Raw genomic sequence first — 13,421 nt, forward strand, 5'->3', positions numbered from 1 at the left:
TATATATATATATATATATATATATATATATATATATATATATGTGTGTGTGTATATATATATACCAAATAATATAGCCTTCTAATTTCTAAAGGCGAAATAAATGAACTTCAGAAGGAAATAGTAAAACTACAATTGTGGGGGACCTCAACAACCCCCCCTTTCAGATTGAGATAAATCAAACCAAAACATGAACAAGAAAGAAGTAAAGGAAGTGAATGAGAAGTTAGAAATAATGGACCTCTGGAGAGAATTAAATGGGAATAGAAATACCTTCTTTTTGGCAGAGCATGGCTCCTACTCAAAAATTGACCATGTATTAGGACATTAAAAACCTGAAAACCAAATGCAGAAATAGTACATGCATATTTTCAGATCATTATATAATAAAAATTATAAGCAATGAAGCTCCATGGAAAGACAAATCAGGAATTAACTGGAAAATAATAACCTAATGCTAAAAAAGGGGTGGGTCAAATAATAAATTATAGAAGCAATCGACACTTTTATTAAGGAGAACAACAATGAGGAGACAACATATCAAAATTTATGGGATATAGCCAAAGCCGTACTATGGGGAAAATTAACATCTCTAAACACTTATATCAATAAAACAGAAAATGCAGATTGATGAATTGGACCAGGGGTCGGCAAGTATGGCTCTCGAGACACATCTGGCTCTTTTGAGAGCCAGATATTGCTCTTTCTGCAGGAGCCATAAAGTCAATTTTTTTTTTCAGGCATTGTTACAGGAGCTCGCACTGTGAGCACTGTATGGCTCTCACAAAATTACATTTTAAAAAATGTGGCCTTTATGGGTCTCACGGCCAAAAAGGTTGCTGACCACTGAATTAGACATACAATTTTAAAAACTAGAAAAAGAAAAAATTTTTAAAACCTCAATTAAAGATTAAATTGGAAAATAAAAAAATAAAAGGCATAATTAATAAAATTGAAATTAAGAGAACCAATAAAACTAGGAGTTGCCTTTATGAAAAAGAGACAGAGCATTAATAAATTTGTTTAAAAAAGTAAAGAAGAAAATTAAATGATCATTTTCAAAAAGGAAAATGGCGAAGTCACAACCAAAGAAGAGAAAATAAAAGCAATTATTAGAAGCTATTTTGCCCAATTATATGCCAATTCATCTGACAATCTAAGTGAAATAGATGAATATTTACAAAAATGCTAAATGCACAAAATACAAAAAGAGGAAAGAGAATACTTAAATAAACCCATTTCAGAAAAAAGGAATTGAATAATTCATCAATGAACCCACTAATAAAAATCCCCCAGGGTAAATGGATTCACAAGTTAATTCTATAAAATATTTAAAGAACAATTAATCCCAATACTACATAAATTATTTGGGAAAATAGACAGAGAAGGAAACCTATCAAATTCTTTTTATGAAACAAATATGGTACTGAAGAACAAAATCTGAGAAAGAAAATTAAAGGCCAATTTCATTAATATATGGATGAAAAAATTTTAAATACGATACTAGCAAGGAGACTATAGAAATATATTACAAGGATCATTCACTATGATCCGGTGGGATTTACCCCAGGAATGCAGGGCTGGTTTAATAGTAGGAAAACTATCAGCATAACTGACCATATCAATAACCAAACTAACAAATAATATGATTATCTCAATACAAGAAGAAAAAGCCTTTGACGAAATACAAACCATTTCTTTTTAAAAATTTAAAAGCATGGGAATAAATAGGTCATTCCTTAAACTGATAAGTAATATCAACCTAAAACTTTAAGCAAGTATCAGCTGCAATGGGGATAACTTAGAAGCCTTCCTAATAAGATTGGGAGTGTAGCAAGGATGCCCATTATCACCCCTATTATTTTATATTGTATTAGAAATGCTAGCTTTAGCAATAAGGAAAGAAAAAGAAATTGAAGGAATTAAAGTAGAAAAAAAGGAAACTAAACTATTACTCTTTGAAGAAGATATGATGGTATTTAAAGAATCCTAAAGAATCAAAGGAAAAATCAGTTGAAATAATACCTTTAGTAAAGTTGCAGGATACAAAATAAATCCACATAAATCATCAGCATTTCTATATGTTACCAACAAAGTCCAGCAACAAGAATTAGAAAGAGAAATTCCATTTAAAATCCCTAGACAATATGAAATACTTGAGAATCTATTTGCCAAGGTAAACACAGGATTATATGAACACAATTATAAAACACTTTTAACACAACTAAAGTCAAATATAAACAACTGGAAAAGTATTAATTATTCATGGGTAGGCCAAACTAGTATAATAAAAATGACAATTCAACCCAAATTAATTTACTTATTTAATACCATATCAGTCAAACTACCAAATAATTATTTTGTAGAACTTGAAAAAATAATAACAAAATTCATCTAGAAGAACAAAAAGAAAAAGTCAAGAATATTAGGGAACTCGTGAAAAAAAAATATGAAAGAAGGTAGTGTAGCAGTACCCAATCCCAAACTATCCTTAAAGCAGCAATCATCAAAACAATCTGGTACTGGCTAAGAAATAGAATGGAAGATCAATGGAGAATATTAGAAACACAACATACAGGAGTAAATGACCGTAACAACTTAGTGTTTGATAAACCCAAAGATCTAGCCTTTGGAATAAGAACTTACTCTTTAATAAAAACTGCTGGGAAAATTGGAAAACAGTATGTAGAAATTAAGTATAGACCAATATCTCACACTTTATTCCAAGATAGGTCAAAATGAATATATGATTTAGATGTAAAGAGTGATATCGTGACTAAATTAGAACACAGAATAGTTTACCTGGCAGATCTTTGGAGAAGGGAAAAATTTATGACCAAAGAAAAGATAAAGAGTATTATAAAATACAAAATGAATAATTTTGATCATATTAAATTTAAAAGCTTTCATACAGACAAAACTAATATAACCATGACTAGAAGGGAAACAACAAACTGGGGAAAAAAATGTATAACACATTTCTCTGATAAAAGTCTCATTTCTCAAATCTATAGAAAATTAAGTCAAATTTCTAAGAATACAAGCCATTCCCCAACTGACAAATGGTCAAAAGATAAAAAAAATAAAAATTATCAATAATCATATAAGAAAATGTTCTAAATTTCTCTTGATTAGAGAAATGCAAATTAAAACAATGCTGAGGTACCCACCTAGCACCTATCAGACTGGCCAATGTGGCAGTAAAGGAAAGTGGTAGATATTGATGGGAATGAGGCAAATTGTAACACTAATGTTTTGTTGGTAGAGTTGTGAACTGATCCAATCATTCTGGAAGACAATTTGGAACTATGTTCAAAGGGCTTTTACCACTACTGGGTCTATATCCCAAAGTGATAATAAAAAAGGAGAAAGAATCTAATTGTACAAAATATTTATAGCAGCTCTTTTTATACTGGCAAAGAATTGGAAATTGAGGGGATGTCTATCAATTGGGGAAGGCTGAACAATTGTGGCACATGTTGTGATAGAATACTATTGTGCTATAAAAAATGATAAGTAAGATGATAAGCTTTTTCAGAAAAAGCTGGAATAATCTGCAGGAACTGATGCAAAGTGAAATAAGAAGAACTGGGAGAACACTGTACAAGATAACAGCAATATTGGACAATAATCATCTGTGAAACTTGTCTACTCTCTGCAATGAAATAATCTGGGACAATTCTGAAAGACCTATAATGGGGAATGTCATCCACCTCCAGAGAAAGAACTGTTGGTGTTGTCTTTCACATTAATGTATTTATGGTTTTATTTTGAGTTTTGGTTATGTATGAGTGTGCTCTTACAGGAATGACCAATATGGAAGTATGTTTTGCATGACAATAAAAATAAAATTACCACCTCAGGACCTTCTCTAGTTCTATTTTATCTGTGTTAAGGTATGCTTGCTACAAAAGGGAACTTTATTATGGATGTAAAATTCTCATGGTTTTGTACAAGGGTAGAATAACATTTTCTATTTTATTTCTAATCTCCTTCTTACTGCTCAGCAGTTTATTAGCAACAGCTGTCCATGAAACTGCATAAGTACTCAGAGCCATTCAAAGGCAAGCTTCAAAAGGCATGGAAAAGGCATAGTTCTATAAGCAAGCTGAATAGCTGTGCTTGTTGTATGCTTTATTTCATAAACAGGTGTGTATTATGCATCTAAAAGTCAAAATATTTCAGAAAATTTTCTAGACTAACAGTTCTAAGATTCAGGCAAATGTCTAATGACACTAAGGGGCATCTCAAAACCAAAAGACAAGCTGGTACTGTTTATTCAAATACAAGTAATTTACAGCAAAGAGTCCTATAACTTAATAGCAAAAAAGTTTAAGCAAAGACTAAATAAAGAAATTACTTTCATCAGATTTCAGTTACAAAGAAGGTAAAGGAGAACCTGAAAAACCTGAGTCAATTGAATTCACATTAAGTAATGTTTTATTGGAAAACAATATCTCAATTATAATTTTAAATGTAAACACACAAATCAGGAGCAGGGAAGAAGTTCATTTAAGCATTAAGGAAGAAAATCCATAGAAATTGATGGATAGGAACAGCTAGGTGGCTTAATGGACAAAGTCCCAAGCCTGGAGATGGGAGGACTTGGGTTCAAATTTGACCTTAGACACTTCCTAGCTGTGTCATCTTAAGCAAATCACCTAAGCTCAATTACCTAGCCTTTACCACTCTTCTGCTTTGGAACCAATACTCAGTATTATTTCGAAGACAGAAGTTATGAGTTATAAAAAGGAACTGATGGATGTTTAGTAATAGATAAAAAGGAAATTCCAGACAGGTAAGTGGTGATTGAAGAGAGAAAAGAAAGAATTCAAATGAGCCACTAAATATCATTTCCAAACATTTTAGGTCTTCTAAAAAGTTGACCATTCCTTTGAACATAAGTTGGATCACAGAGAAATAAGAGTAAGAGAAGTGTGAGGAACGAAGAAGAACTATCTCACAGATTGCTTGTTTTTATGTGTTTAAATGTATTATATATTTATATGCTAAAAAAGAGAAATTAAAAGGACAGTCCTACCTAATACATTGCCTGGAGGCACTTCCTGTAGATCCTCTAGTTCCCTTCCCATCAGAAGGTAAAGGTTTTCCAAAGTACAATAAGCCATATGGGGAACTGATGGAAGATCATCTGAAGAAGCTGAAAAGCCTAACGGCACCTGGTCAAAGAGAATGACTGATGGTAAACACACACATTTCATAAACTGAAAATTCACCCATTCAAATCAACCAAACAAATATATGCAACATATTATATGCCAAAAAATTATGCTAGGAGCAATGAGTCCTTTAAAACAGTCCTTAACCTTGAAGAGATTTTACCATATTTGGGAAGACAAGATCTATTCACATAAAAAGATAACTAAAAATATGTGATGGGGGAGGACAAGAGCCAAATAAGTAATACAAATAATTAGTCTTCTGCTAAAGGATCACTGTGGCCTGGTAGGAGTGGGGAAAAGTAAAATAAAGATCAACACTGGAGAGAGGAAAAGATCATAAAGGATGAACAACATTCAGATGGTCAGAAGGACAAGGTTGGCCTTTCAACTGGGTTTGCCAGCAATGGGCAAACTTTTTAAAGAGGGGGCCAAAGGAAAGGAAATGCTCATCTGTAAGTCTGTTTCTAAGGCAACTCTTTCAAAGTTTCATTATATTATATCCTACTCGTTGTATTCATCAGATTAGGAATAATGTTGCGGGGCCAGATAGAACATTTCAGGGGGTCCACATCTGGCCCCCCGGCCGTAGTTTGCCTATCACTGGTCTAAGCAAAGGGAAACTGCAAACACTGAGCCAAGACACAAAGTATATCCCTTAAATGAGAGTATACCATGCTGACCAAAGCAGAAGAAAAGTTTCTGGATAATGATGACACATAGGATTAGAAAGGAAGGTTGCAGTCCCATTTCAGAGGCCTTAAGGCCAATCTAAGAAGTCTAACTTCAACTCAAGGTTGGAGGAGGATTCTGAGCAGGGAGATAACAATGAAAATTATAAATAAAAGATACTATATGAGATCATGATTGTTGGGCTGATGTTGAGTCAATCTGGATCCCTAAAGTCAGAAAACCAAGAGAGCTAGTAGTTTAAGGATTCTTCAGAAGGATAATGATAGCTAACATTTACATCATACTTTAAGGGTTTGCAGAGCAATTGCTATTATTATCACCACTTTGTAAATGAGGAAATTGAGGTAAACAGAAATTAAGCATCTGAAGAATTTTAACTCCATCTTCCTGACTCCACATTTAGAAAGTACTCTATCCACTGCACTACCCAGCAGCCTACAGAAAAGGAATTCCCAAAGGCTTCCTGGTTAGGTAAGTAATCCTATTTTAGTCAATAATAGGTTTAAAGCAAATAAGCACCAAATGTGAAAAATAAGATAACTAAGAACAGAAAATAATATTTATCACTCTGTGAGGAGTCAACCCACAAGCCCAATAAGCATGTGTAGCTCTCTGAGTTACCTTCCATGTACCAGTCTGGTGTGAAGATAGGATTAACTCTGCCCTCGGCTATTTTTAGCTAATCAAATCAAGAACTTAAAGTACCCCTACTTACCATTAAGTATGAGAGTTCACAAGTCATTTACTAGAGTAAGTGACAACTATAAAGGTCACTGCCCCACCACACACACACTCCTCACCATCACCCCCAATTCCCAACCCCCCTCCCCCGCCCCCATGGGCAGTGCTAGACAAATTGAAAGACTGCCATTAGTTTCTGTGAAGGAGGAATGACAGGAAGTGACAGAAAGTGAAGTGGAAAAAAGGGGTACAAAAAGAGACTAACATGATATAGCACTCACTCCCTTCCTGACATTTGGAGAGATTGGTTCCAGAGATTCCTGCCTTTGCTTGAAGGAGACCTTTTCCTTGGAACCTGCATCAGCTTGGTGGTGAGTGTCTCAAACTTCCATGTGGAGATTGGAACTTTATCGGAGTAAGCTGAATTTCATCAGATCAGCACTTAGGGGAGATTAGGCAACTCCTTACCTCTTTCCCTCCTACATTTCATACTTCAACTCTTTCTCTTTCTCGTTATAAATAAAAGCTGCTAACAGTTTTTTGGTTTTTTCTGGCTTAGGGATAATATTTTGAATTCAGCATCCAAAACATTGAATTTATAACTCATATTTAGTCAAAACCCCAATTTGACCCCCACACAGGTATCCTCTCTGTACTGGGATTCTCACGCTGATTCTTCCATCAGAATGGGAGTTCCTTGGGGGCAGGAATTATTTCTGTCTTTCTTTGAATCCTTAGTACACTGCCTGGTGCAGAGTAAATGCTTAGAAAATACTTGCTGACTTGGCTTTTTGTGAACACATACAATAGGCTGATCTGGTGCCCACACAGGTCAAACCAAAAGAGCACCCTAGAAGCATGTGTGCTGCATCTGTGAGTGGAGTTTCAGAGAAGCTCAGCACAGAATTAAGAATGTGATGACTCTCTTAAAGGGGAAAATTAATTTAATTAAACAAGTATTATCAGATGTTTCTTATGTGCTAGCTAACTGTGCTGGGTGTGGTGCTACAAAGACAAAAATGAAAATATTCTTCTTATAGAACCCAAAAAAGCACAACATAATTTACAGAGAACAAGGGAAGAAAGGTACTAGGGGGTAAGGACTAACAACCCAATGAGAATCAGAAAAGGCCTTGCAAGAAATAGAAATTGAGATGGTCCTTGAAAAGAACTATGGATTTTATAAGACAGAGGTAAGGAGTGAGAGAATTATGGGCATGGGGAAGAGTTAGTACAGAGTGACACAGAACGTTTTACATAAAATAATGTGTAGGTTGATAGGAAGTAATGTATAATCAGCCTGGAAAGATCAGAATCAAACAGTAAAGCTTTAAAATGCCTAAAAGGAATTTGTATTTGATCCTGGAAGGAATAGGGAACCACTAAAAGTTCTTGAGCAGAAGAGTTAGAGTCAGCAAGCAAGTTTGTGCTAAAGGATGGGGTTAGATCAGTACTCTAAGAATATCACTCTGGTAATTAGGTGAGGGAGGATAATTAATATTATTTTTCTACAAGATGGGCCACACAAACATCAATCAATCATAAGACTTTATGAGAATTTCCAAAAATATTTCATTTAGTAGGTCAGGCAGGCTTTGATGCTGCATGTAATAAAAAGTAATAAAGAAAAGGTAAATAATGGGTTTTAGTCCTTTGCTGGGAAAGGAGGGTGCAATAGTGGATTGAGGTGGTAAGAAGAGATGTAAGGGAATGTCTGAGTTTAGGGAAATAGAGGACAAGGCAGTATAATGAACAGTAAGGGAGATGATGAGGTAATTAGGGAGGCAGCTGCAACAGGGAGACGCTCAGACTACAGACAGAGGTTACTGGGGAAGGAAGGCTGGACTCTTCCAGGGAAAATGGTATTTCTACAGGCACAAAGGTTATGGCCAGTCAAAAGTGGTTTGAATTTGACTAGAGGGCTTTCTAGTCAGTTTCTCAAATCCACAAAGAAGGAGTCTCAAGGCTCTTCCCTGTCAGTGAAACTGAAGGGTTTCCAGGAGGAAGTATAGAGACAACTACTTCCTCCCAAGATGGACACCTCCAGCTTCTCTGAAGAAAATAAAGAGAATAATTCCTTCCCTTCTTTCAACCTTCACTTATCGTCAAGCCAATGATTTAGCAAAGGGTTTGAATAGGTAACAATGGGGTTTATTAAAGTTTCAGGGTTGATTATAAAGGAGAGAGGGTACAAGGTTTCCCTAACAGCCGCTAGGGAAAACTCCAGGTGGGGGAGGGAAGTTTGGCTGCCCTTGAGGTTAGGGAGTACTAAAACAATAGTCAAGGGATAGTTTTGTTTCCCTACTTGTCTGTGGGGAACTAAATCCTCAAAGTCTAACTGCTACAACCTCAAAATCCACCCTTCTCCCAAAGCCCACAGGAAATCAGGAAGGTAATAGGGGAATGATAAAGGGAAGATCAGGGAAGGTCCAGAGAAGTTAGCTAAGCTCCAAATGTCAAAGACAAAAGCACAGATTCAAGGCAAGGTTTTAGTTCGAAGGCAGAGCCCAGTTCGCCCCTCCACTCTCCACAAGCTTCTGGGAACAACTGAACTTTGTCAGAGTTCTAAGGCTGGTCAATTGCCAGAAGTCATACAGTTAGGTTTTGCAAGGGTAAAAGCCTTGAATGCATCTCTGCATTACATGCACCATTGCCGAAGTGATAGGAAAACACACAATTGGGATGATTTGAAGTGGCCATAATCTTTTGTAACAACTGATCAATATTTTCAAACAAACAAACAAAAAAATCCCTTAGTCATTTAGGCAAAATTCCAGAATTCAGATATTAATGGAAAAAAGATTTAAAATACATTAATAATAATAAATTTGCAATTATATCATAATATTTATATGTAAACCAAATCACCAAGATAATCACAAATGAGTTTTTATAAATCCCATCACCAACAATTCAAAAAATGTAATCATCCACATTTAAAGTGCTTCTTGCTAAATCAGGATATGTAGGAAACAAGAGTCCTCTATGTTATAATTTGAGAGGTAGATATAGCCATCCCACATTCTTTCACTTATGCTTTCCCAGGAATCAGTTACTAATTTAAGAGAAACTTATAAAATTGTCTGGACAATCCAGAACTTTGGCTCAGCATGTGTCCTGAACCCACTCTCTGATGATAGTACACATTTCGAAATACAAGGCTAACTTTTTGAAAACAATATGGATCTCAACTCTTACTAGGTCCAAGACCAATCTGAGACATATTGGAAGAAGGGCTACACAATAGTAAAAATTTAGCTCCAATTCTTACCCTTTGTAAAAATTCAGCAGGATCATATTTGGGTCCTAAGACAAAAATTTTCTGTCCTCTTCGAGCCACACCACTAAATACTCGAGCAAAAGCAATAAAAGAATCTTTGTCCTCTGCTTCTTGCATAGCAGGTTTTAAGGTGATACTCTCAACTGGACTAGTCAGCTGCTCATCATCTAATTAAAGGAAAAAGCATATAAAATATTATTTTTATCATCGAGGAAAGGCAAGGAAAGAACAAAAGGAAATGGTAACTCTATACATTTCAATCAATCATCAGGTAAGAAATATTAAGGAAAAGCAGGAAAAATTGGGGATAAAAAGCAACAGAATGGATAGGGATTAATTAAAATAAGAAATATGGAGGATGATCTAAGTTTGGAGAAAGTCAAAAGTAACACACCATAGTAAGCAAGGAGTAAATGCTTTTAAACTGATGTAACAAATCTCATCCTTGCATGTGAATTGGGGTTGATGGTGACAGCCTTTTAGTCATGCCCCACAAGTCAACTGAATTTCACTTTTTAAACAACTAGTGTAGTCATACATAAATGAAGAGAGACAGGGCAGTTTGTGAAAAGACCACTGAACTAAGGAAGCCTGGCTCTACCCCTCACACTAGCTGGGTGACTGAAGCAAGTCATCTACCCTTTTGAAGCCTCAGTTTCCTGAATTGTAAGAGAAGGACAATGTTCATACATGATGGCAAGACCAAATGAGACAGCATATATGACTGTCTTAAAACTGTAAAATGCTATGCACTGCAATATTTTAAGGACCTGTGATCTCATTAGTGAGGATATTTGGAATGCAAACCCTCTGTGTCTCAGCAGATGTTCTTTCTTGAATTGCTAAAGCTGGAAAAATGCACCAGACCAACAACCTTCTGATGATGATACATCTCTCTGAACTTAGTGGAGCTATTAAGTGGCCTGCTACAAACTAGAAAAATAATCAAAGCCATTCTCACTGGACACAATGTACCAAATCTCATGCCCTGTTTACATGTCTTTCGGGAGCCCATGGTCCCCTCCATGACAAAGATGAGGCATAAGACTATATCTTTGGTAGAGTTGGATGTAGGGTTGCTTTATTTCCAAACAGGGCTTTTCAAATTATGGGAGAAAAGTGGAAAACACCATAAATCCTTTTAAAAATAGAGTAAGACAATAACAACAATAATACTTTTTGTCTCTTCTTTCTTTGGACCCATTTCAGATGCATTATTTCCAACAAGCCTTGGTTCCAATGACATTTGCCCCTGAGCAGCAGCCAGCTTTTCTGCATGCCTTCGTCTTGCAAATTCCCGCCTTTGGGCAATTTCTTCTGGAGTTAGAGGCCTGCATAACATCACAAAATTGTTAACTCTTGGAAACAACATGAGATTTCTAATAAATTCAAAGAAGCAATGATTGTTACTATGGCATGGTAAGATAGGGCTAAATCCCAGTTATTTGCCAGTAAGTTCATTTTGCCAAAGCTACCTAACTCCCAGACCCAAGTGTTTTCCTGAATGGTACCTGCAATGGGGCTTTAACTAATTCCTGATCCCATTTAAGTATTAAACAATATAACTTAAGTTTTTTAGAACCCAAAGAAGAATCTTTAAGGAGGACTAAGAACCTTCTAAAGGGTCCAGGAATCTGTAGCAGCTACCAGAAATTCATTGGAAAGAATGCTAGATTTAGAATCAGGAGTCTTGGTGGTTTTGGCAGTAACCACTGGTGTGACTCTTCAAGTCACCATTATCTGTAAAATGAAGATAATAATAGTTATTCAACCTATCCACCTCACATCTTAATTGTAAAGAAGGCATTTTATATAAAGTGTTACATAAATGTATGCTAATGTTATTATTATCATCAACAATCTACAGAGAAATAATCTTAGTATAAGTAGCTAGGTTTTTATCCCCTCCCCACATCAAAACAAACAAATACCTGGCCAGAAAAAGAAAAATAACACCATCATTGCAGTTGCATCATAGGAGGTCAAGCCAAGATTAGGGGTCAAAGGATTCAAAGAGTGAGCTGAAATTATCATCCTAAATTATAACTCAATTCAATTAAACAAATATTTATTTAGAGCCTAATGTGTACAAGTCTCTGTGCTAGATCCAAAAGGGAATAAAAGGAAGAATAAAATATGGTGCCTCAGAGAATTTAAAATAAAAGAAGAAAGCTCAGACAAATACTATATAACACAAGAAGGAATGTGGAGGCAGCTAGGTGGCTTTGAAAGGCAAGCATTGAGATGGGAAGTGAAACAGAGAGAGACAAAGAGAAACAGAGACAGAGACAAAAGAGAGAAATGCTCACTTAATTATCCTTCTATATTTCTTCTGTTCTTTCTAGCTAAATGCCTCAAAAAAGCCTGTTTATAATAGATGCCATCATTTTCTCTCCTTTCTTTTAACCCCTTACACAATCTGGTTTCCAACTTACTATTTTACAGAAACCACATCCTTCAAAGTTATTAATGTTAAAATCATTATCTGGGATAAGAGGGATGCCACCTTGACTGCCAGGGATGGCAATTGAGAGGTTTGGAATGTTCCCAAGTGCCATGAGCCAGGGGCAAACGTCGGTTGGCCTCCACCCCATAAATACCCACTAAGAACTACAGTTGGGAGTCTCAGATCTCTGAGCTGGGACTTGAGCAGACATCTTTGATTCAAACTGGGCAGAGGGAGGTGAAGGATGGTTGAAGGGTAGAAGAAGAGGGTAGACCAGAACCTAAACCTATATCCTTGCTTGACTGAGAGAGCTATGAGGCATCAATATCATTGGTAGTAGAGCTGAGAGAATAAACAAACCATCAATTCATATCTACATCAATAGCCTTCCCTATTCTCTGGCTTGGCTATGGCCAGGTCCAGTCAGAGATGGAGAGAGGGTGAAGACCTCAAGCCTCTACCAGCCTAGCAGTCTCCAGTACTGATCATCAATTAGCTTAATAGTCAAATATAGCAATAGGGTTTCCAATCCCCAAACCTAATACCTTGTTATCCTTTCCCCACCAATAGATAATATAGTGATTTAAAAGAAAGTACCTTCCTGAGTGGTTATTCTATCACAGCCCTTAGGAAGGGAGAATTAATTATGCAGTCAGATTTCAATCATTTCCAAAGCCAATCAATAACCTATTATCAATCAATCCAACCTCAGGTTGGGCCTAGAGAAGTTAACCATCTACCTAACCTCTCAAGGGGTCCAGCCTGGGCAACTGTTAGAAGGAAGTTACTGACAGGTTTAACAAACCAAACCTGTTAGGGAGAAGAGAGATAAATTACAGCAACAGCTAGTGTGAGGGAGTGGGTATTCCTCCTTCACCAACTGCAGTTTGATTAGGCCTTGGGCTCTGATCCCTCCTTCATCTATACTATCCCTAAGAACCACATACGAGCCATCCTGTAATATCTGGAAGGAAGATCTATTGAGAATAGTGATGGTAAGAGAGAGAGAAACAAAGATCTGATCTCAAAGCAGGAGATCAGATCCTAGACACATCATCATATATATATATATATATATATATATATATATATATATATATATATATATATATATATATATATATATATATATATATATATA

General features: G+C 35.9%; 1 protein-coding gene across 2 annotated transcripts in view; it reads right to left on the bottom strand.

Moving 5' to 3' along the window:
• Window positions 1-13,421, bottom strand: part of EFL1 (elongation factor like GTPase 1) — a 250,801-nt gene that overhangs the window by 147,390 nt on the left and 89,990 nt on the right. For both annotated transcript variants that reach the window (XM_044665477.1, XM_044665476.1), the window contains 3 exons: window positions 11,011-11,165; window positions 9,826-10,001; window positions 5,042-5,180 (listed from right to left, as the gene is read on the bottom strand). In XM_044665477.1, the coding sequence (XP_044521412.1) occupies window positions 5,042-5,180; window positions 9,826-10,001; window positions 11,011-11,165 (470 nt within the window). The remainder of the gene's footprint in view (window positions 1-5,041; window positions 5,181-9,825; window positions 10,002-11,010; window positions 11,166-13,421) is intronic.

This window comes from Gracilinanus agilis, chromosome 2, assembly GCF_016433145.1.
Source record: "Gracilinanus agilis isolate LMUSP501 chromosome 2, AgileGrace, whole genome shotgun sequence".
NCBI lineage: Eukaryota > Metazoa > Chordata > Mammalia > Didelphimorphia > Didelphidae > Gracilinanus > Gracilinanus agilis.